Below are 22,334 nucleotides of genomic sequence, written 5' to 3'. Positions count from 1 at the left end.
ATGTATGATTAACTAAAAGTGCGTTAGTAAGTTCAGCCAACAAGAAAGTATGACCCAGGGCTGTGAATAGTAGGAGGTAAGGATCCCTAGGGACCATCTTCAGGGATGCTACCACCCTCAAGAAGTGAGGGAAATAGTGAAATACCTTCATATTAAACTTATCCCAGTCATTTTAAGTGACTTTTGGTAGAACCGGTATTTTTTTACCTCATAAAATTACATTCAAAGTAGAAAGAGGGCTTGTTTATGAAAGGATTTTTGGGGAAAATGTATAATGAAACTTTGGAAGTGAGAGGGAACATAGGCAGAATCATGAATTTCTGGTTGACCATTGTATAATTACAGCAAGTTTATACCATGGCACTGATCTTAACTAGTTTTCTAGCACTTTCCAAGATGAATGACTATCATCATCATGAGCCGTCAGAGACTTTTATGCATTAGTTCACCTTTGTGACACTCCTAGAGACAACCTAACACCTGCTCCCTCCTTTCGCCACTTTCTGCAGCTCATGGAGCCAAGTGATGCTAAACCACAGGTCTAGTATCATTGAACCAACGCCTAGAGCCTATGGGAGGGTCAAACGACAGTGACACTTCCATCACACGTGACTTCTTTTTCATTTCAAATATAAATGGAGCATGGTTACCCAGTTGCAAAGAAGCTCTTGGTAGTAATTATTTTAGTTTGATTGGTTACCTAAAGGTTCATTGGAAGACTGTGGGTGTTGTATTTCCCAGCATGCTCACCACTCCTGTGTACATGCCTTTGCAGGAAAGATGGCTCTGGTTGCGGTTGGAGAGAATTTTGACAAGACTTCACTAGTGATGCGTTCTGGCCCTGCTGCACAAGATAGTATTCTCCAATAGGTACCCAGGGCGTGCTACCAAGGAGAGGCAGCACTAACTGATGGATACTGAGATTTCTACCTGTTCCTTAATAATATATGTCCACATTTTATATAGATACAAATATTCTTTCCATGAGAAATGCAATTTACCTATTGTATTTTTTACTAGATGATTAGATTCAAATTTCCTGTCTCCCACCCTGCCTGTGGATCTTAACTCATGTTAATGCTATTCCAATTTAGAATAAATGGCCTCAGATTTCTGCTACTATCCTAGGCACTGATTATAGACTTTAGATCAAAGTGTGGCCCTCATCCCTTCTTTATGTGAAGGCCTGCCTGTGTGTCAAGGATGAACGAGCAATTTGCATTAATGATGCTTACAGCAAGAGGTGAGTCTTGAAGTTTATATTTGAGGAATTTAAAATGCAGTTATGATAGAGATCACTTTCTGACGCGAAAATAATTTTATATTCAAAGCAAAAACTCAGCTCTCCATATTCTCTCCTGTATGCTGCCTTGCATTGGGCATGTGCATGGGCTCAGCAGGCCCTTAGGAGACAGGCCGATAGAAAGTCTTACTCATCTTGAGACAGGAGCTATCAAGCATCATATATCCTCCATCCTTCTTAGTTTGCACTTCAAGCTGTTAACTGTGCTTCTGAGTGAGGCACGAGAAAAATTTACACATAAGAAATGTCTTCAATCCTTTAAAAGAAGTTCAGAGCTTGGAAGGTTTTTTTCATGTCTCTTGAGTCAGATGAAATGCAGACTCCCCAGGAGTCCTAATGAGGTGACAGGCAGATGCTGGGCTTGGGTTTGTTTCATGGGCACAGGTCACGTCCGAGGGGTGGGTATCCTGAAAGAGAGGGGCCACCGAAGCCATGCAGGGACACATCAGATCTATTCCTTTGGTGGATGTCAAGGCAAAATTATTCAGAATAGAATCTGAAATGTCTTTGATCATGCCGTCAATAGCTTAATAATTTATGCTCAATCTTATTAGTAAAGTAAACACAAGCCTTTGCTATCACCAAAATAACATTTTAAAAATCTAGGATACTAAGATTAGTGTGAGATTTTGTGTTATGTTCGTGTTTAAAACTTTTCCTTTGCAATTTTAATGATCTGATAGCAATTAAGCATTTGGGGGGCAGAGGAAAAAATTTCATCTCAATAGTGTCTGATCTTGAATTACTCATGCCTAAAAGTGATACAGGGAAGTTGATGGTGTATTCTCATTGTGTGACTATGTGACAGATTTTCAAATGAAAAAGCCCAATTAATTCTTAACTTCAATCAGTTGGTCATGTATATTCCACTGTGTCTATTAAGCTGACAGGCTCTGCATGTAACATCTTAAACATAGACATCAAGAACTAGACGCATTCTTGGCTTGGAGATAATCAAGGACTCCTATGACAGTAGCATGATTCCATGTTAGGAGAATCAAAGACTCCTATGATAGTAGCATGCTCCTAGTTTAGGTGACGTCTAGAAGAATAATTGAGATAGTTTGGTACCCTTGGTCACTGTTCTGTTTTCTCTTGGTGGCATGAATCATGGGGAATGACATTGTCTGTCAGTCCAAGGGAAGGAGCTGGCACTGGAATGTAATTGCAGGACCCTGGCAACACCTGCAGGTGTCAGGGACAGAAGAAGTCATTTAGAAGCTGTACAAGCTGGAAGGCAGGTGGTGACTCTCTTACAGGACTGTCTTTCATTTGAGCAGAACCAGACCAATTGTTCCTCATTAAAATGCATCTTGCAGCATATTCTAATATGAGCGTGTTGATTGTGTATGTATGCGTGCACATGTACGTGTGTGCGTGCATGCACACACACACACACACACACTGAGAAAACCCAGCTACACTTCTTGCACAAACACAGTCTCAGTGTAGCTCAGAACTGTAAGGCATGCAGCAAGAAACACTGTGCCTAACCGGGGCTGGCTTTCCTAGAATGCTCTTCTGCAGAAAAACAGGCAATGACACTCTTGCCTCACAGGGTACAGCATCAGGGAGGGTGCATAAAGCCTGTTCCTAGAAACCTGGGTTTATAACAGTCAGTTTGATAATCAGGAGGTACCTGATACCACTTTCTTATTTACAGTTGACTATAAACACATCTCTGATGTGTCCTGTGCATAGTAAGGTTAAACCCTAGCTTCTCTTCCCTATTTATCACATGGAGTTATGATGACTTGACAGAGTTAAGTTCTACCTATTCTTTCATTGGGTAGTTTGGAGAACAAAAAAATGTGTAAAGTATGAGAGGCCTATAACATGGCAAGTTTCCAAAAATACTGCTGCTACTGTTTCCTTCTGGTTCTGCAGCCCAGTCTGTATTACAGCTCATCATCAAAGCTCTTGGTAAGGAGGCAGGACTTCAGGGAATGTCACCAAATGACCAACCTCCTTCCTTTGGAGACCAAACCCCACATAGCCCCCAAGGAAAGGGTTTTTGTGACTGCTGGCACCATGAATACAGATCCTAGAAGAGCAAGTAGAATGCAGTATCTGTTTAGCAATCTGCAACTGACTGCCCCGGGAGCCCTTCCCTCAGGGTCCTGCCTCTAGTGGCTGCAAGTTCCATGAGTAAGACAATCTGTCCAGGAGACCTCACATAAGAAGAGTTGGGTTTATGTTAGCTGGAAGGCAAAGGCTTAGCCCAGGCTAAGCCCTAAAGGTCTCCTGATTTCCTCCTGCAGTAGGCCTCATTGTCAGCCCATCACACAGCTGCCTACGGCCACTCTGGCATGTATAAGCACTGCAGTTCTGGTGACTGTGTTCTTCTGTGCTGAGAAGTTGGTTCAGCTCTACCAGAGCTGAGCACATATACTAGAGGAGAAGAGCCTGAAGGATTGTGCAGTGGTGGCCACAGAAAGCCCATATCTCAGTCCCTGGAACTTACACATATGTTGCCTATCATAGAAAGAAAGACTTTCCAGAATGGATAAGGAAGGATCTTGAGATGAGAAAATTACTCTGAATGATCCCAGAATGATTCTCATGATGGAAGTCACCATCTCCAGGCTACCAGCTTTGAAACAGGGAAAGGGGCCACAGGCCAGGGGCTGCAAGCTCCCTCTGAACCACCCAGAAAGGGCAAGGATTGTATTCTTTCCCAGTGCCTGTGCAAGGAATTCATCCCTACCTACAGCAAAATCTTAGAACATGCAAACTCTAGAAGTCTAAGAATAGGTTTGTATTGTTTAATATTCTAGATTTAGGGTAATTTGTTAAAGTCATTTTAGAAAACTAATCTACAACATGTATAAATTACTTCTCATGGCTGTGACAAAATATCTGACCTAATCAACTTAAGGAAGGAAGGTGGCCTTGGCTCATGGTTTGGAAGGTGAATAAGATCTGCCATGGCAGGAAAGGCGGGCATGGTAGCAAGGGTGTGAAGCTGCTCGTCAGTTGTATCTGTTGTCAGGAAGCAGAGGGATGCATGCTGGTTCTTAGCTAGCTTTCTCCTTTTTCCTCACTTTATTCAGACCAGGCCTGCAGCCCATGGGATAGCACCTCCCTTAGCTAAGGTGGAAATACCCTCACAGATATGCCCCAAGCTGTGTCTCCCAAGTAATTCCAGATCTAGTTGAAAATGGAGATTAACCTTCACACCATGCCATTTCCCCACCAGTGAACTTGTCCCCTGTACCTGATGCTCTAATAAAAAATACAGCAGGCAAATGTCATTTTCTGTGGAAAGAGTGTTTATATAAAGTGTGAGCATGTGACCCTGAGGAACAGGTAGAAATCTCAGTATCCATTCAGCTAGCACTGCCTCATCCTCGATACCAGACCCTGAGCATCTACTGGAAAATGAAGGGTCTGCTCAGGAGTGCCCATGGGGTAGGGCAGGAGTAAACAGACTTACTCATTAAGTTGATATGCACTGTGCTAGAGACAGAGTGTAGGACATGCGGACGAGTGATAGTTGATGGTTTTCTGAAGCCAAGTCATGCCTTGACTTCAAGCCTGAGAAAGTAATAACAAGAAAAGACAAGGGGTGGAGATGGCCTTAGTTAAGAGCTTTTCCCTGAGGCTCACTCCACAAGTCTTCTTGCCTACCAGGGAGCCTTACTGCTCCTCCCTGAGTGTGAGTGCTGACTGTACTGTGAGTGTAGCTTCGTCTCATGGGTTCACGTCTGGAGGGACATTGTTGTCTTGGTACTGCTGCTAAGTGCCATTAGCATCTTCACTTTTCTGTGCCACATTCCTGTATACAACAGCACCAGCAACCTTTCTCGTGTGTCCAGAGCCCAGGCAGCGTCCCTGGCATATCTTCTAACTTTTAGCACCATTTTAAGGCAGAGGTTAATACTCTTATATCATAGAAGTAGTAATTAGGCTTAGATCACATGGCTAGCTGAACTTAGACTCAGAATTCAAAACCTGCTCTCATTCCTCGTACTGCATGCTTTCTGCTGCTATTTGTGATGAACCAAAATACCATGAGCGGATTAATCATATTTGGAAAGCAAATAAAATGGTGACTTTGTAATTTTACAAGAACTTTTGAGGTCGTTTGCATAGCCCATTAGAACCTCAGAGTTCCATGGACTGACTGCATTGAGATCCATTGAGTTTTAAATGCTCGGAATACTTTCTGCCTGGCTCACTTAGTTCTCATAACAGCCCAATGATGCACAAATACTGATGCTCTAAGCCACTGCTTTGTGAGTGAGGAAGTGCACAATGAGAGGAGAAAAGTGTCTGAGAACCACAGGAGGAACTGGGAGTGGAGCCCAGGATCCGCACTCATGATCAGCTCCTAGAACCGTGCTTCCAAGATCATGCTCAAGGTAAAGACCCTGCTTTCTATCCCTTACCAGAGCATGCATCCTTCCTGGAGACAGAAGCAGTCAGAGGCAGCCCATGCTGCTACCCACTGCTTTACCTGTCACTGCCTGAGTTCTCATCGTTGGGCTTCTGAGCTTAAAAACTTATTGATGTTTGGTTGATTGGGGAGGGGGTATATTTGCTTCTGTTTTAGCAGATGTATTGCTTTGATGGGATTTGATAAGCTATACTCTGGAAAATTTAAGTATGTAAATCTCACCTGTAACCCCGGCACTGAAAAGCTGAAGGAGAATCTTGACTTCTAGGTTTTCCTGGGCTACATGGCAAGACCCTATGTCAAAATACCATGAATAGCCAGCAAGAAGGCAGGCTTATAAATTCATCCAGGGAGCAGTGAGATTTCCATGGAGGGAGAAGCGCTCTAATCAAAGTTAGCAGGACACATAGTAGGAACTCTCAGTATATCCTTTAGTCTGTGAAAATCAAGTGAAGTGTTTTGACTGAACAAATATCAGCCCCTGCCTTGTTTCACATTTGTTTTAAGAAAGGTATTTCTGAGAATTCAAATTCTTAAAAATTATAAATATCAGAATTGTTTTAATAAACAACAAAATTTCTTGAATTGGATATATTAAAGAGACGTTTGAATTTTAGGAATAAAAGTCTTTATAATAGTTAAGGTTTTGGGACACACACACACACCCGGTACGCAATAGGGTGGCAAGGGTAAGAGAAATATGCCCTCCTCCTACACCCTTTTCCACCCTGGACAGGCGGGAGAGCCAACCTGGGGGCATGAGAATGGAAAAGCTGGCCCTGCCCCTCACCAAGTGCAGCAATTGAGAGAGTAGGCCCTGCACCTTGCCTGGGCAAAACCGTAGAGCTGGTCCTGGTGGTGTGGGTGAGGGTGAGCTGGACCTGAGGGCATGAGGGCAGGAGAACTGGCCCCACTCCTTGCTGCCTGCTGCACTGGGTGAGCTAGCTGGGCAGTGCTGGAGAGCTAGCCTGGGTGGTGATGATGATGTTAAGCTGGCAGGCTGACCAACCCAGCTACCACCCAGGCCCAGAACCAGGAATATAAGGTAGCCCATCCCAACATCTACCTCATCTGTGAACCTCTAGAGCATGGGAAGAGGCTAGACCTGCAAATCCAAAGCTACAGGATCTCCATGACACAGGACAACAACAGGATATCCAAGAGGAGCCCCAGTGAGGGCCCAGTATTGACAGTGTAGCAGAAACTGGGGGCCTCGAACCAGACCAATGACTCGTTGCAATGAACACTTACAAGTAAAAATGTATGGACTAAAGGGTGAACTATGTGACTTGCTGGGCCATACTACATGCCCAGATTGTTGTTTGTTTGTTTTGGTTTGGGGTTTTACTTTTAAATTTTGTTTTTGGGGAAGGTTGCAAGAGCAGAGGGTAGAAGCCAGGGGACAGAGAGATATGGAAGGAAAATAAAGTTTTAGGGAACGTCTAGGCCTGACTGGTTCTCTTTTTTTCTGGTACTATTGGCCACAGTTAAGTTTCATTGTATCCGCTGTTCCATTGTGTGTCAACCTTTATCTTTTTTTTTTTTTTTTTTTTTTGCCCTTCATCATCATTTCCCCTATATACATTTTGTATTATTAAAATGCGCTGTTGGCTGGGAGATGCTAAATGGATAAAGCATTTGCCACACAAGATGAGGACTGGGACTCGGATGCCCAGAACCTAAGAACCATGAGTGAGCGTGCTGGCAGCCTATCATCCCAGTGCTTAGGAGGCAGAGGCAGGGGGCACCTGGGACAAGCTGGGTAGTTAGACTAGCTTAATCTGTGAGTTCTGGATTCAGCAAGAGACCCTGTCTCAGTAAATAAAGTAGAGAGTAATCAAGGAAGACACCCAGCACCAACCCCCGGTCCCTACATGTATACATACATATGCTCATGTACATATGAACATGTACACATATATGCATACCACACATACACATGCAAAACAAAAGCCCCATTATTTTCTGATCATGATTCCTGCTTCCAGCTTCATTTATGTTAACTATCCACCCAGAAATGGGACTGAAGCAGATGGTAGCTCTGAACCTGCTTCTCTGAGGAACCTCCACACTGTTCAGCATTAGCAGGCATGCTAACAGTACATTGCTAACACTGGGGTTACAGGAATCTCCTCTTCTGCACATCCTCATCAGCATCTTTATTTGGAGATTTGTTTATGGTCGTCAGTTATTTTTAATTGTTTTTGTTAAATCCATTCTAACTAGGGTCAGCTGATGTCTCATTGTGGTTCTGACTTGCATTTTCTTCATGGTTAATGATACTAGACATTTTTTTTTTGTAGATTTGCAATTTGTATTTCTTGATAACAATCCATTCAGGTCTTTAGCCCACTCTTTAGCTGTTTTGTTTGTTGGTTTTTGTTTTGTTTTAAGTACTTGGGCTCCTTACATATTGTTAATGTTAACCTTCGTCCAGTGAATAACCAGCACAGGTTTTCTCTCATTCCATGTATTGGGCCTTCACTTTGTTGTTTTCTTCACTGGATAAAAACCTCTTAATTTTTTAAGTATTTATTTACTTGTATATTTTACATCCTGGGCACAACTTCCTCCTTCTCTTCCCAGTGCCCCCCATTCCCTCTCTGTTCCCACCCACCCCATCTATTCCTCCATTTCTAAGCTTAGGAAAGTGCAGGTCTCCCAGGAGTATCAGGCATGTTTCTGTCTCCATCAGTTGCTGGATGACGTCTCTCTGATAACACTTGGGCTAGGCACCAGTCTGGTCACAGGAGATGGCCAGTTCAGACTATATATCTGCTACTGCTAGGAATCTGAGCTGGGGTCTTCCTTGTAGGCTCCTGAGAGATTTCCTGGAGCCAGGTTTTTACCTGACCCCAAAGTGCTCCCCAGTAGTCTCTTTCAGTACTCTCCCCTTAGACTCCCCCCCAACCTGATCTCCCATGTTCCCATCTGCACCTGTCCCCAGTCCATCCATGAAATCTCCTCCACTTCCCCTTCCCAGGGAGATCTGGGTATCCCCCCATGGTCCCTCCCTGTTACGCAGTCTCTCTGGGGTCTGTGGATCGTAGCATAATTATCCTTTATTTTACAGCTAATATCCACTTATGAGTAAGTACGTATGTTTGTCTTTCTTGGTCTAGGTTACCTCACTCAGGATTTTTTTTCTAGTACCATCCATTTGTCTTCAAATTTCCTGGTGTCCTTGTTTTTAACAGCTGAGTAATACTCCATTGTGTAAATGTACCACATTTTCTTAATCCATTCCTTAGTTGAGGGGCACCTAAGTTGTTTCCAGGTTCTAGTTATTACAAATAAAGCTGCTATGAACATAGTTGAGCAAGTATCCTTGTGGTATGATTGAGCATCCTTTGGGTATATGCCCAAGAGCAGTACAGCTGGGTCTTGTGGTAAGTTGATTCCCAGTTTTCTGAGGAACCACGACACTGACTTCCAAAATGGCTGTACAAGTTTGCACTCCCACCAGCAGTGGAGAAGTGTTCCCCTTGCTCCACATATTCTCACGCATGAGCTTTCATTGTGTTCTTTAGTCTTAGCCATTCACAGGTATAAGATGGCATCTCAGTTGTTTTCATTTGCATTTCTCTGATGGCTAAGAATGTTGAACAGTTCTTTAAGCTAATCTCAGCCATTTGAGACTCCTCTGTTGAGAATTTTCTGTTTAGATCTGTACCCCATTTTTTATTGGATTATTTGAGTTTTTGATGTCTAGTTTCTTGAGTTCTTTGTTGTTGTTGTTGTTGTTTCTTGAGTTCTTTATACATTTTGGAAATCAGCCCTCTGTCAAATGTGGTATTGGTGAAGATCTTTTCCCACTCTGTAGGCTGCTGAAAAACCTCTTAATTTGATGTCCCTGTTTGTCAATTTTGGCTTTTGTTTCCTGTGATCTTGAGGCCCTGTCCAGAAAATCATTCTTTGCACCAGTATGTTGAATTGTTACCACTATGTTTTCCTCAAGTAGTTTTAGAGTTTCAAGTCTTACTTTTAGGTCTTTGATATATTGTGTTGAGTTTTGTTATTTGCTTGTTTGGGTTTTTGTTACTAGATGAGAGATTGTGGCTAAATTTCAGTGTTTTCCATGTGGATGTCCATTTTTCCAGGACCATCTATTAAAGATACTACCTTTTCTCCAATGGACATTTTCAGAGACTTAGTTAATGTTTCTGCCAGTCCCATGCTATGTTGATGACTGTGGCTCTGTAGTATGTTTTGAAATCAGGAAATTATGCCTCCAAATTTGTTCTTGTTTGTTCACTGTAGCTTTGGCTATTTAGGGCCTTTTGTGTTCCAAAGGAACTAAAGGATAATTTTCTTGTTTTATGAAGAAAGTTGTTGAGTTCTGACAGGGATTTCATTGTCTCAGTATGCTTTTTGATAGTATGGTCATTTAACAACTTAATTTTGCCAAACTAAAAACCCAGGAGGTTGTGTATATATGGGTCTCTTCATTTGTTTGTTTCTTTCTTGTCATTTTCGTTTCAGAGAACTTTCATGTCCTTAGTTAAGTTTATCCCCAAATATTTTGTAGCTATTTGTGAATGGGATTGCTTTGTTGATTTTTTTTCCCCTCAAACTCATTATTGACATATAGAAGAACAAGATCCTGCTACTTACTGAATGTATCAGTTTTAACAGTTTCAGGTTTTCTTATGTATAGAACCCCATCATCTGCATCCAGGATCAACTACTCCTGTTTTTCTTGATTTATTGTGTGTGCATGCATATGTGTGCCACTACACACATGTGGAGGACAGAGAACAATTTTCAGACACAGTTTCTCTCCTGCTTTGTGAGTCCTGGAGATCAAACTTGGGCCATTAGGCTTTCAGTCTGCACTGTCTTCATGTGTTTCATCTATTTCTATTCTAATCTTTCGACTAATCTTATGTAAGGCCTTGAGGTGCTCTTTATCATTGTTCTTTTAGATTCTTCATCTGGCATGTCTGTCTTCCATTTCAGTTTCCTTGCATCTTGTTCTTGTTTGGAGAGGCCATGTTACCTTGTGCTTCTCCATTTACATTTGTTCATCCTATAGATCAGGTGACTCTTACTTGACCAGAGCAGCTTCTCGGTAAGCAGCTTACTCCTGAAGATGTGTCTTGGGGTATTGTTTGCTAGACAGCTTTTGATCCTCATAGAGCACTCTGTGAGTATGGTCTCTCTATAGTCTGACCATGGTCAGTGAGTCCGAACATAGAGAGGCCAGAGGAACAAGTGTGAGGACACTGTCATTTCAGCCAGGTCTGGTGTGGCACCATTCTCCCTAGGGTGCTTACTGTACTATGTCTCTAATCCCATAATGGGACTTTTAAAGTATTATTTTAAATAATACTAAATAAACACCACTATCGAAGCGGGCTCTACCACAGCAGCAGTGTGGGGCCTGAGTCCTTGTCCTCAAACCAGTCATTGCTATAAATACTTGGTAACCTACTTAAGGACACTTCTCTCTTGTCAGTTGTCCACAGGAACTGTGGTGGTTCCTCACAGCAGTATGGGCTGGGACCCTCTCCCTCAGCAGTGTGTGCCACAGGGTGTGGTAGCAGCCAGGACTGTGGAGTCACTTGGGGCCACCTCCCCACACTCCTCATCTGCCACTTTTGAAGAGTTCATACCTCCTGTCTCTTAAGCTGGAAGAGCCTACATTCTTCCTGAGCTTGCCGTATGTAGGTGCTGTCCTTACTTCTGTTACAAGCTGCTCAAAGTCAGTGTGTAGGTCTCTGAGATCCAACCATTGAGAGTTTCATTGCACCAGAGGCTGCACCCAGGAGCTCTGAGGCTGTCACTGTGCTTCAAAATGAATAGACTGAATTATACTTTAAACACTAACAGCATCATTTGGGTTGTCATGAGAGAAAGTTAAAACAAACAAACAAAAAAAAAACCACCAGGCAGACACGGCGGCTCATGCCAATAGTCCCAGCACTTATGAGGCAGAGGGAAGAGGATCAGGAGTTCAAGGCAGACTGAGGCTACATGAGACCTTGTCTCAAAAACAAACAATCACCAAGTGTTGAGAGGTTTCTGACCACTTGGGGGGTCTGGGGCAAGGTTGGTTTTTACCTGTGGTAGAAATTAGCCTGGAGGCAAGGAAAGAATGAAAAGACTCACAGGAGCAGTACTGGCTCTCTTCTGGACAGGGGAGAAGGACTTTTCAACATGACTAAGCAGAAACAAGAGAAGGCAGGAAATTTGTGCCCAGGAAGAAACAAAAATATTAAAACATATTCAAACAGGAAAGAGGAAAAAGAAGGTGTGAAATTAGATGGTTAGCAAAGTCTGCCTTGTTTGTACCAACATTATGATCAATTCCAACAGTGGAAGAATCATTAGGCTGAGAATGACCTTTTCCTTGCCAGTGCTTTGTATAAAATACAACCCATCATCCCCAGTATACATAGCTAGCTCTGAACATAATGACCAAAAGTATGGTTATGGCATAGAATTTGAGTGAGTTGAGTCACATGACACATGGAGGCAATGTTACTTGATGGACATATGCCCAAGTTACCAAGAGTAATGCACACATCAATGGGCACATCAATACATTCTTTCAGGTTTGATAGCAGTTTCCTACAAATAACTCCTAATAACTATTAAAAACTACAAACCCATTATGAGTACTGTTCTTAAGAGCTCCTTCAGTCAATTGAAGTGGAAGCTTGTACCAAACACCACACAAGCTAGCCTCACAGAAGAGCTCTCTCCTGGAAGGTGTGGCTCCCTGTTAAAGACTCCCATCTGTTGCCGGTGTGCCTCTACCCCTCTCCACTCTCAGGCACCAGCCGGTGTTTGCAGTGGGGAGGGGCACTTGCACACAGTAGACAAGGTGCTCAGGACTCTGCTCAGAAGGGAAGGCCCAGGAGAATCCCGTGGTTGCTCAGGACAGCTGTGCTTACGCCGACACATGCTGCACTGCCTCTGCCGTGTTGTGCCTTTCCTTCGTCCTCTGTGATCCTCCCATCTACACGTCCCATCGGTCCCAGCAGGGGTGTCCATGCTGTATGGGGGCATTGTTTTGAAAGGAGGTATATAATGTGAAAAATCTCAGACACTAGATACAACATGTACTTTGAAAGATTAAAACTGCCATGAGAGTAGCAATGTTCCTCTGTCCACTTTCCCCATGTCAGACTAGAAGCCTTGCTTAACAGAGACCTCTCCAAAAAGCGGAGCAGACATGTTGATTCACCCCTTGCATTCTCCTCAAGCTGGATTGTCCAGGCTTTCCTGTGCTGGCACACCAGGGTAAATGGAGGGGACTCTATGGATTGGGTCACTCTGGTCACTCAGACCTTTATAGGCTACCTGGAAATGGGCTCAGCCTTCCTCCAATGGCAGACCACCTTGGAATGTCTGCCCTCAAGCGTGTGTTTGATGAACAAAATGTCTTCCATGTAGTCTGAAAAAACAAGACTGTGTTCTAATCTTCAGAGAATGAAGCCGACTTACCCACACCAAGCTTGGGGCTACCTGGACCCTGCAGGGCACCCAAGTGTGTCTGTGTTGAAAGGATAAGGAACCATAGCTGATATCGCTGCAGGAAATTTTTTTTCTGAAAATGATTTCTTACCTGTTCCTCTCTTTATAGGAATTCAGGAATAGGTTTGGGAATCATCTGAATTCAACTTCAGACACCTGTGCTGCAACTCGGCGTGACTCGGCCTCTTCCAGAAGTGTGCTGCAGATGTCCCAGCATGACTGTGCATTGAAGGTAGCTGCAGGCCTGGCTCTCCTTGCTCTTCTTTTTGCATTTCTGGCCAGAGTCTATGCTTACAACGTACCTAAATGAAGCATCCATAAGGAGTGAGTTTCTAACGAAAACCTTCAGGAAAGCAGCCACACCAGTTCTCAAAGGCAGTCATCTGAACTGGTCATGCCGCCTTGCCTGGATCCCTTCTACTGAGGCTCACCCCGTCTCACATTGAGCTGAGCCATATGACCTCAAATCACAGCTTCTGGAACATGTCTTTCTCATCACACTCCTTTTGATTTTTTAACAACAAATGCAAGTGGTTGCATTTTTTTTTCCTTTGAATGTCCAGTCATTAAGTCCCAACCTAAGTGCATAGTATCCCTGGCCATCAGTGGCCCTGGCCATCAGTGGCCCTGGCCACCCTTTCCTGGTGTGGAAGCACATCTAGTCTTTAATAAACATTCTTCAGGCTGTTTGGAGTCCCCGTGCTACAGACATCTTCACAGCACATGTGTTCCTAAAAAGTTTATATAGAAACCTATTTTGGGAAACCGGACCCAAGTCTGCCACTTAAAGGACTCTTCCTAGCTTTTCAGAAAATGTGAGGAATCCATGCCTGCGGTGCCTACCAACTTTCAAACAAACCACGCTCCTTTCCTGTGCGTCTGACTGGACATCATCAGTCTTTCCTACTGAAATGACTTCTTTGACAATAAAAGGAATTGGTGCAATAAGCAAACCCTGTGTTTATCGGAATTTAAATGAGTTATTTGGATTGGGTAGGGCAAGGGAAACAAAGTAAGTGCCTCCAGATACCATAGGGTTGTTTTCATCTCTAGACCATCCCCTGTTAGCTCTTCCTTACATGTGCCCCCAAAAAGCTCCCATGAAGAAGCATCATTGTGCTGAGGGTAGCTGCAGGCCCGCCTCTGGCCCCTCTTCTTTTTGCTTTCTCAGTCAAAGTCTGTGCTTACAGTGTAACTAACTGAAGCATCTGTAAGGAATAAGTTTCTAATTAAAACCTTCAGTGAAAGGGAAAGAAACCAGCCAGTTCTTAAAGGGCAGTCGAAGATCGGGCCTCATGGATCTTGTGCTTGCCATGCAAACCCAAGCAACCGAGTCCAGATTCCCAGAATCTCCCCCGGAAAACCAGATGTAACATCACCTGCATCAATAGGCCCAGCTCCTATGGCAGTACGGAAGGCAGAAACAGAATTCCCAGAAGTTCACAGCCAGACAGCCTGCTGTATGCATTAGAAAGCAGGGCCCCGGTTTCAAGCAAGGCAGAAGGCAAAGACTGACATTTGAGTTGTCCTCCGACCTTCACACACGTTTGAAATGTGTGCATAGCTACACTCACACATCACGTACACTAAGATTGAGAAGTGCAAAGGCCTACCTGTGCCCTCTGGGTGCTACAGCAGGATTTGGGAGCCTGCCTCCGTGGTCTCGGAAACTGGGTGGTGTAGCAGCAGCTAACACTGACTGCCTTTCTTTTATAGGCATAGTCATTGTTGATAAGCAGTGAGCGCCAGTGTGGTGCTTATTTAATAAAATCCTAGCAGACGTCAGATTACTGTCCCAAGCCTAGGGCCACACTACATAGGGCAGAAGAAGAGCTTTACACCCATAGCTTGTTAGAAGCACTTTTCTCTTCCTTACCCTTTCTGCCCCCTCATCCTCCCTCATCCCCATCCCTATCTCCCCTCTAAGCATCTGCTTTCTTCTAGTCCCCCTCATTTTCCCTGCCTGTGAGAGAATGACACACCCAAATACTCAGTAGCCCCGCTGACCCCCAACAACCCTCAAAGGGTGGTTCCTCCACTCAGGACTCTCCACGACTATGACTCCACTGTGTTCCTGGGTCTACAGAAGGACCAGCCATGCCCTGACAGTGAGAACTGTCATACACAATGTCCATCTCCCTGTTGGTGACCAGCTTGCCCAGGGGACAGCAATGGCCTGGAAATCTAGATTGTTTTTTTCTGGGACCTGCTGCTTGAGGGAGGGAGGACGGAAGACTGTCGTGGAGAGGATGTGGAACACAGCTCTCCAGGCACAGGTCTGAGTGTGGCTGAAGCCAAAGCAGGTGTGGCTATCACTGGTGCTGCTGCCTTTCCATCTTGTCCCTTCCTGTCCACTTCAGCTGCATGCCTTTTCTTTGAAGCTGTGCACACCTGCATGCCTTTTTTTAGCAGTGAGTATGTGTGCAAAAGTGCTGTCTTTGGGCAGCTGGGTTGAAAACTGATGTTCAGGTGGCCATGTGCTCTTCCCACAACTGTGGTGATCGTGGACTTTCATGGCTGAATGAAATTTTCCTCGGCCTGTGTCGATGCCTGATCCAGCTACACGTGTATTAACGAGCAAGAAATGCGCTGCTGTGTAAGCTGCTGGGCCTTAAGGGCTGTGTCCATAGCATGACCCAACTCATACCAACAGTGGGCCAAGGTAGGGCAGTGATTGTGGCCCTCCTTTTTTTAAGAAGGAAACAGAAGCTGGGCAGTGGTGACACACGCCTTTAATCACAACACTCAGGAGGCAGAGGCAGGCAGATCTCTGTGAGTTCAAGGCCAGCCTGGTCTACGGAGCAAGATCCAGGAAAGGTGCAAAGCTACACAGAGAAACCCTGCCATAAAAATAAAATAAAATAAAATAAAATAAAAGAGAGATACACTACTGCAGTAAAATTTCATGTAGGAAGTTTTAACTTGGAAGGATTTCCACAAAGTGAGTTATATTTTACGCCAGCACCAGGAGGCCACTCAGACAACTTCCCACCCATTAATCCCACTACAGAAAACACAACCACTGCCGCTGTGCCTAATACTGCCTGTTGGAGGCATTTACATAAATACAGCCGAACTATTTCATGTCTACCTTCTGCTCATCATTGTGAACCTCGTTCCAGCTGTCACATGTAGCAGTGACTCGTTGACATTTATTGCTGAATAGTATTCTATCCCAAAATACCTGGTGTTTACCCATTCTATATTTGTTTCTGACCTTTTTCATTTTGAGCCATGCTACTATGAAGATGCTTTGACACCCAGAAATAAGTGTGTGCCAAATGTACACTTCAGAGCGGAATCGCCGCATCACAGTGTTTGAGTTGAGCTGTCATAACCACTGAACTGATCGTACCTATTTCTGACCCACAAGCAGGTGGTAGGAGGACAACCAGCCTGTGTTTCCTCTGTCCCTGGAGGTCTTCAGCAGGCCTCTCTCTGCCAGCCCCTGGCAGTGTCCCCAGCCCTATTTTAATAATAAGGATTTGGAGAGCCATTCACTGTCATACCGTGCTAGACACGAGGTACATTTTATCAGTGTTATTCAGTTCTGAAGAAACAAACTGAGATAGGTGTTGCTATCACATAGGTGAGAAGAAAGAGAGAATTCACAGGACTGTCTTGCCCAAAGCTGCACAGAGCAACTAAGAGAGGAAACAGAACTGGAACACGGTTCGAATGGCCCCAGTTCGGGACCATCCTGCTCCCTCCTCTCATCTTCGACCTCAGCCTGATCTGTGCTAACATTCGTGTATCTGGGACTGACTGTGAAGATGCTTGGGTCCTAGGCGAGCCCAGCCTCCAAACCTCGATATCCACTCCACAACTCAATACACGTTTCAGAGGGTTAATTTTTTAAAGGGTTAAAGTTTTTCTTTTTCTCCTTCCTCCTCTTGTTCCTCCCTACTCCCTGCTTCGCCAGACATGAAATGGTCCACCTGAGAACGTAAACACTTAGTCAAAACCGTGCTCTGTGCTGAGAAAATGTGGTAAACAGATGTCCAACACGTGCTTCCATCCACGGCCCGCTCTTCCTGCCGACCTCGGTGTAGGTCAGGGTTTCTGTGTGAGTAAGATGCCGTGGAGGGAGAGTTCAGGTTACAAACAAAACTTTAAGAAGTTTGACGTAAAACAAATAGTTAAAAATGAAGGATGAGAGAGGGAGTGAAGGGAAGTGAGATGGGAAAGGAAAAAGGAAAGAAGACGTTCTTCAGGCTTGAGCAAAGGTGAAGTGTAATGAGATAGGTCTGTCAGCATGCTTGACTGGAGAAACCATTCCAAATTACTATAGGCACATCTTACGTGTGTGCAATAAAAACGAGTATGCATATCAAGAAGGCTTGCTTGATCCCCAGGGTGCCCCAGAAACCACAGGAAGTGGAGCACCCCAGGTGTTTTCAGGTTCTGAAGGAAACTGTATTTAGCAAATGTCATGCAAACTGCTAGCTCACAACAGCTCCACTTGGGGGCCAGCGAGACGTTTGCCACCAAGCCAGATGACTTGAGTTTGGTCTCCAGGACCCCAAGACCCAACCTCCACACACGCAGTGCACTGCACACACCACACACATGCAAATGACAAATGATCCCATTTCGACGTTAATTTATGTTATGTGTGATATTTTTGATGCCGTACCTTTGTGAGTGTGGAGTTTTGGCCACTGATGTCTTAAAGTAACAAGTGTCAAGTGAGGTTGAGGCAGAGCCCGAAAGGGAAGGAACACAGTAGCCGTCTTAAGGCTTAAGTTGTGGTGTTCTGGCCAGCAGATGCACACCTCCATTGGTTAGTCACTGAGGTGATTTTAACGTGAAGTAAAAATTCTTTTCATGCTACATGCTTTTAAAATAGTTCTTATGAGGCAGTAGAACATGTATGTATATTAAGATCTCCCAGTACACTAAACAGACCCATTGGCTATTTCCTCAGTCTGCCAGAGCCATGATGCAAGACCATTTGAGAATTTCTGCTGCGTTATACCATCAGAGATTCATGCTCAGAGTATTTAATGTGGGGGTCCTAATTACTTCAAGGTAGTGTATTGGTCCATACATCTTTAATATACTTGATACATTTGTTCTTTCTTTCTTTTTTGTATTTTTATTTTTTGGATTTCACTTCAAAACAAAACAGGGTCTCTCTACATAGCCCTAGCTGTCCTGGGACTTACTTTATAGACCAGGCTGGCCATGAACTCACAGAGATCCACCTGCCTCTGCCTCCTGAGGGCTGGAATTAAAGGCTTGTGCCACTCTGCCCAGTCAGGAATACACTTGCCTTGGCCTATCATAGAGTTTAGTCTAAATGGTGTTGAAACTGTAAAGGAGTTAAGGAACTGAGTCAATAGAACACAGGTCCCAGTGATTGCCAGTACACATATGAGGCAAAGAATTAAAGAAAAGGCGTAAGAGTTTACCATCAGCAAAACCGGGTTTAACCCGGCCACTTTCTCTCTTAGAGTCTCTTCTATAGAATAGAAAAAGATTTTATTGCAGAGTGTTGGGACATATATTGCAGGATATTGTGTATATAAAATACTATGTCCTTAAGTGGATGTGTTGGTACATGCATTTAATCCCAGCATACAGGAGGCAGAGGCAGCTTGATGAGTTTGAAGCCAGCCTGGTTCCCGGTTTGAAGCTGGTCTGAGTTCCAGGGCAACAGTGAGACCTTGTCTAAAATAAAAATAAACTATGTCCTTGACACATATCACTTCCTCTCCTTGCAGAACATAACCACTGTAGAGGCAAAAGATGCTGATACTTCAAAGGAATATGAGGTAGTTTATTCTGAGCCACATTGCAGTGACTTTAGAATGGGAACATATATTCAGATGGTCACAAATGACATGTTCCCCTGTGGAAGTGGGGGTCTATGAACTTTGATAATCACAGACTAAAAATTAGCACCAAACCATCACTTTTAACAAATTGCTTTTCAACAAATTGGTGGGGACAGCAGATAGGTGAGGTATAGAAAAGCAGAGAAAATTCTGCTGTTGGTTTCAGATGCAATCTTAGGATAGTCTTAATTTGGTAATTAATGGGCACTTGTTCCCAAGTTTTTACTGATACTCATATAAAGAGGGTAATAAGGAGCCCAAAGATAGCACAATGAATCTGTCTCTCCAACAGGAGTATGGCTTTTCAGGGAACTTCACACCAGTTAGGGGTGAAATGAAATTTTATAAGTAAAGTTAGTTTTAGATTCTGGTACCAACACATGACCACTCAAAAGAATTATATAGGGAATTAAAAGATTCCTGCCTCGGGGGACTTTGGGTCTGATTCTAACAAATTCAGCAAAGGAAGGAAAATTCAAAGAAAATGGATTGCAGCTGCATTTGAAGAGATCAAATTAATGCAGAAGTTCAAGCGCAGGTTTGAAAGGCTGATCTGAGATCAAGAAGGAGACTCTGTGGCCGAAGATGAAAAGGGCATCTAGATGAAAAGGGAGGCCTGGTAAGCCGTGCCCTCCCCAGCCCTGCCTCGAGGGTGAGAGAAGGCAGAAACTGTGACTGTTGTTCCTGTCTGCCCAGTCTCTGCTAGCGTTCTATATCCAAACACCCCAATGGTGGAGAAGGGAAAGTGCAGGATTTCACTTGATCTCACTGTCCCTAGCTCTTGAGCATCTAAAGCCATCAGTACCAATGACACACATGCAAGAAGAAAGTAACAGAGGGAGGGATGGCCTTGTGCCAAAATGAGGGAAGTGTACTGTCCAGAAAAGCTGATGATGGGAGATTTCAGCTCTTTGTACTGAATTTAATACAGCCATTGCATCATGACTATGTTACACTTGACTACTTCCATAGAGAGCCATAAAGCCTGTAGCTTTTTAACAGACCTAAGGGTTTCCAAATAGGAAGCACACTGTTTACTTAAGACATTTTATTTTGGGGGCTGTATATACCATACTATGTATACAATAGACACATAATTTGTGATTTTAATTACAAGACACAACTAACCTTTGGGTCAAGTATTATCTCCCTCAGAAAGGTACTTGGAATGACTCTGATGACATTCTTAGTCCCAAAGGTCATTCCTGCACTACCTCAAGAAGAAAGAATATTGCACCTTTGTACATAGTTTGTTTTGAAATAACCAGAAGTAATGAAGGCATCTGGCAGGTGAAGCTTCATATTAAACTGGCTCTGTAAATGGAGGACCTTTGGAAAATTCTTCCCAGAACTTAAAGCTCTTGGGAAAATGCTTTTCAGCAAGACTTTCTTCCTTTACTACTAGACAGCAAGAAAGGAGCATTATACTGCAAGAAAAAGTCCCAGGCAGGGTGGCTACCCAGAGGAACTCGATACCAGAGTCAGGTAAAGAAGGATGAGAAAAGAAGTGGACAAGTCTGATTCCTTATGAATGCACAAATGCCAAGATTATCAGTATAAATATCCACACATTGAATCCAGCAGCATGTTAAAAGGATTGATTACGTTGGTGATGATGAAATGGGATTTATTCTGGGAACTCAACATGTGGCTCAACATAAGAAAAATTAACTTACTACATTATGACTAAAGGATAAGGAACACGTGGTCATCTCATTTGACACAGAAAAGGTATTTGATGAAATCCAACAGCCTCATAGGATGAGCATATGAGAAGTAGAAAACAAGAGACTTAAAGGGCAAATTCCTCAACATGAGGAATAGTATTCAGAAAAAACACGGCTGGTGGCCTGCCAACACACTCAGGTTGAAAGGCTCCGAGTCTTCTCCCTAAAGTCACAAACAAGTCAGGAACGTCCTGCACACTGCTGTTCAGTGTTGTAGCACAAGTTAGAGCACTATCACACACCAGGAGGACGGAGAGGGAGTCTGGAAGGAAGATGTGAAGGTATTTGCAGATGACACGATCCTGCCCGTAGAAAATCACAAGGAAGCAGCTAGTGCTGACAAATAACCTCAGTGAAGATGTTAATCACAAGGCCAAAAGAAGACAACCAAGTGTCTATACACCAGCAATGAACAATCCAAAAACAGAATCGGGAAAGTAACTACATCTACAATTATATCTTAAAAACATTTAACTTGTAATTAATTACTTATGAATGAATATAACCCAAGAGATGAAAGATCTGTGTGTTAAAGACTGAAAATTGTTGTAGATATATATAAGAAGGAAATCATGGAGAATTGTCCCAGGTTCATGAATAGGAAGGCTCAGCATTGTGAAGAGTCAGGACCACAACTAATTTTTAAAAAAGGTGTGGCTGGGTGGTGGCACATATCTTTAATCCTAGCACTCGAGAGGCAGAGGAAGGTGGATCTCTTGAGTTTGAGGCCAGCCTGGTCTACAGATCGAGTTCTAGGAAAGCTAAAGCTACCCAGAGAAACCCTGTCTTGAAAACAAAAAAACAAAAAAATTAATTAATTAAAAAAATAAAATAAAAGTATGTGCAACAATGCTGTAGTAATTACAACAGCTTGATATGGGCTTAAGTTCAGCCATGTAGACAAATAAAATAGGGTAACGAGCCTAGAAGTAGATTTTTGCATATGCAATTAATTGATTTTTTAAAATGATATTTTAATTAATTCTTTGAAAATTTCATACAATGGATTTTAAACATATTAACTCCCTTATACCTAACTCCTACCATAACCATCCCTTCCCATCCAACTTTGAATCTTCTTCCTTCTTCCTCCTTCTCACTCTTCCTTAACCCCAGCAAGTCACCTGTGTTATCTAACTAGTCTCCAGGGATCACAGCATTAAAGCAAGCTGATCTTTAACTAAAGAACCATGAGTATTCAATAAGGAAGAGCATACCTTTTCTTTCCTTTTTTTCCTTTTTTTTTTCTTTCTTTCTTTCTTTCTTTCTTTCTTTTTCTTTTCTTTTCTCTCTCTCTCTTTTTTTTAGGTTTTTGGACACAAGGTTTCTCTGTGTAATAGCCATAGCTGTCCTGGAACTAGCTCTGTAGAAGACCATACTGGCCTTGAACTCACAGAGATCCACCTCTGCCTCTTGCATGCTAGAATTAAAGGCCTGCACCACCACTGCCTGTCTGAGCTCACCTTTTCAAAAAGATTTGCAGGGGAAAAATGGATATGCAGGTGCAAAGAAAGAAATTGGACCTCACACTATTAAAAAAAAACCAGCAACGAACAAACAAAAAACCACTAACCCAAAGTGTA

General features: G+C 43.3%; 1 protein-coding gene across 4 annotated transcripts in view; it reads left to right on the top strand.

Annotated features, from left to right (window-relative positions):
• Window positions 1–14,137, top strand: part of Cdkal1 (CDKAL1 threonylcarbamoyladenosine tRNA methylthiotransferase) — a 571,033-nt gene extending 556,896 nt beyond the window's left edge. For all 4 annotated transcript variants that reach the window (XM_006972280.4, XM_076573111.1, XM_076573112.1 and 1 more), the window contains one exon: window positions 13,294–14,137. In XM_006972280.4, coding sequence (XP_006972342.1) covers window positions 13,294–13,494 — 201 coding nt within the window. In that variant the 3' untranslated portion in view covers window positions 13,495–14,137. The remainder of the gene's footprint in view (window positions 1–13,293) is intronic.
• The last annotated feature ends 8,197 nt before the right edge of the window (window positions 14,138–22,334 follow it).

Source organism: Peromyscus maniculatus, chromosome 5 (genome assembly GCF_049852395.1).
Source record: "Peromyscus maniculatus bairdii isolate BWxNUB_F1_BW_parent chromosome 5, HU_Pman_BW_mat_3.1, whole genome shotgun sequence".
NCBI classification, from domain to species: Eukaryota; Metazoa; Chordata; class Mammalia; order Rodentia; family Cricetidae; genus Peromyscus; species Peromyscus maniculatus.
This window is presented reverse-complemented; position numbering and strand designations above follow the sequence as displayed.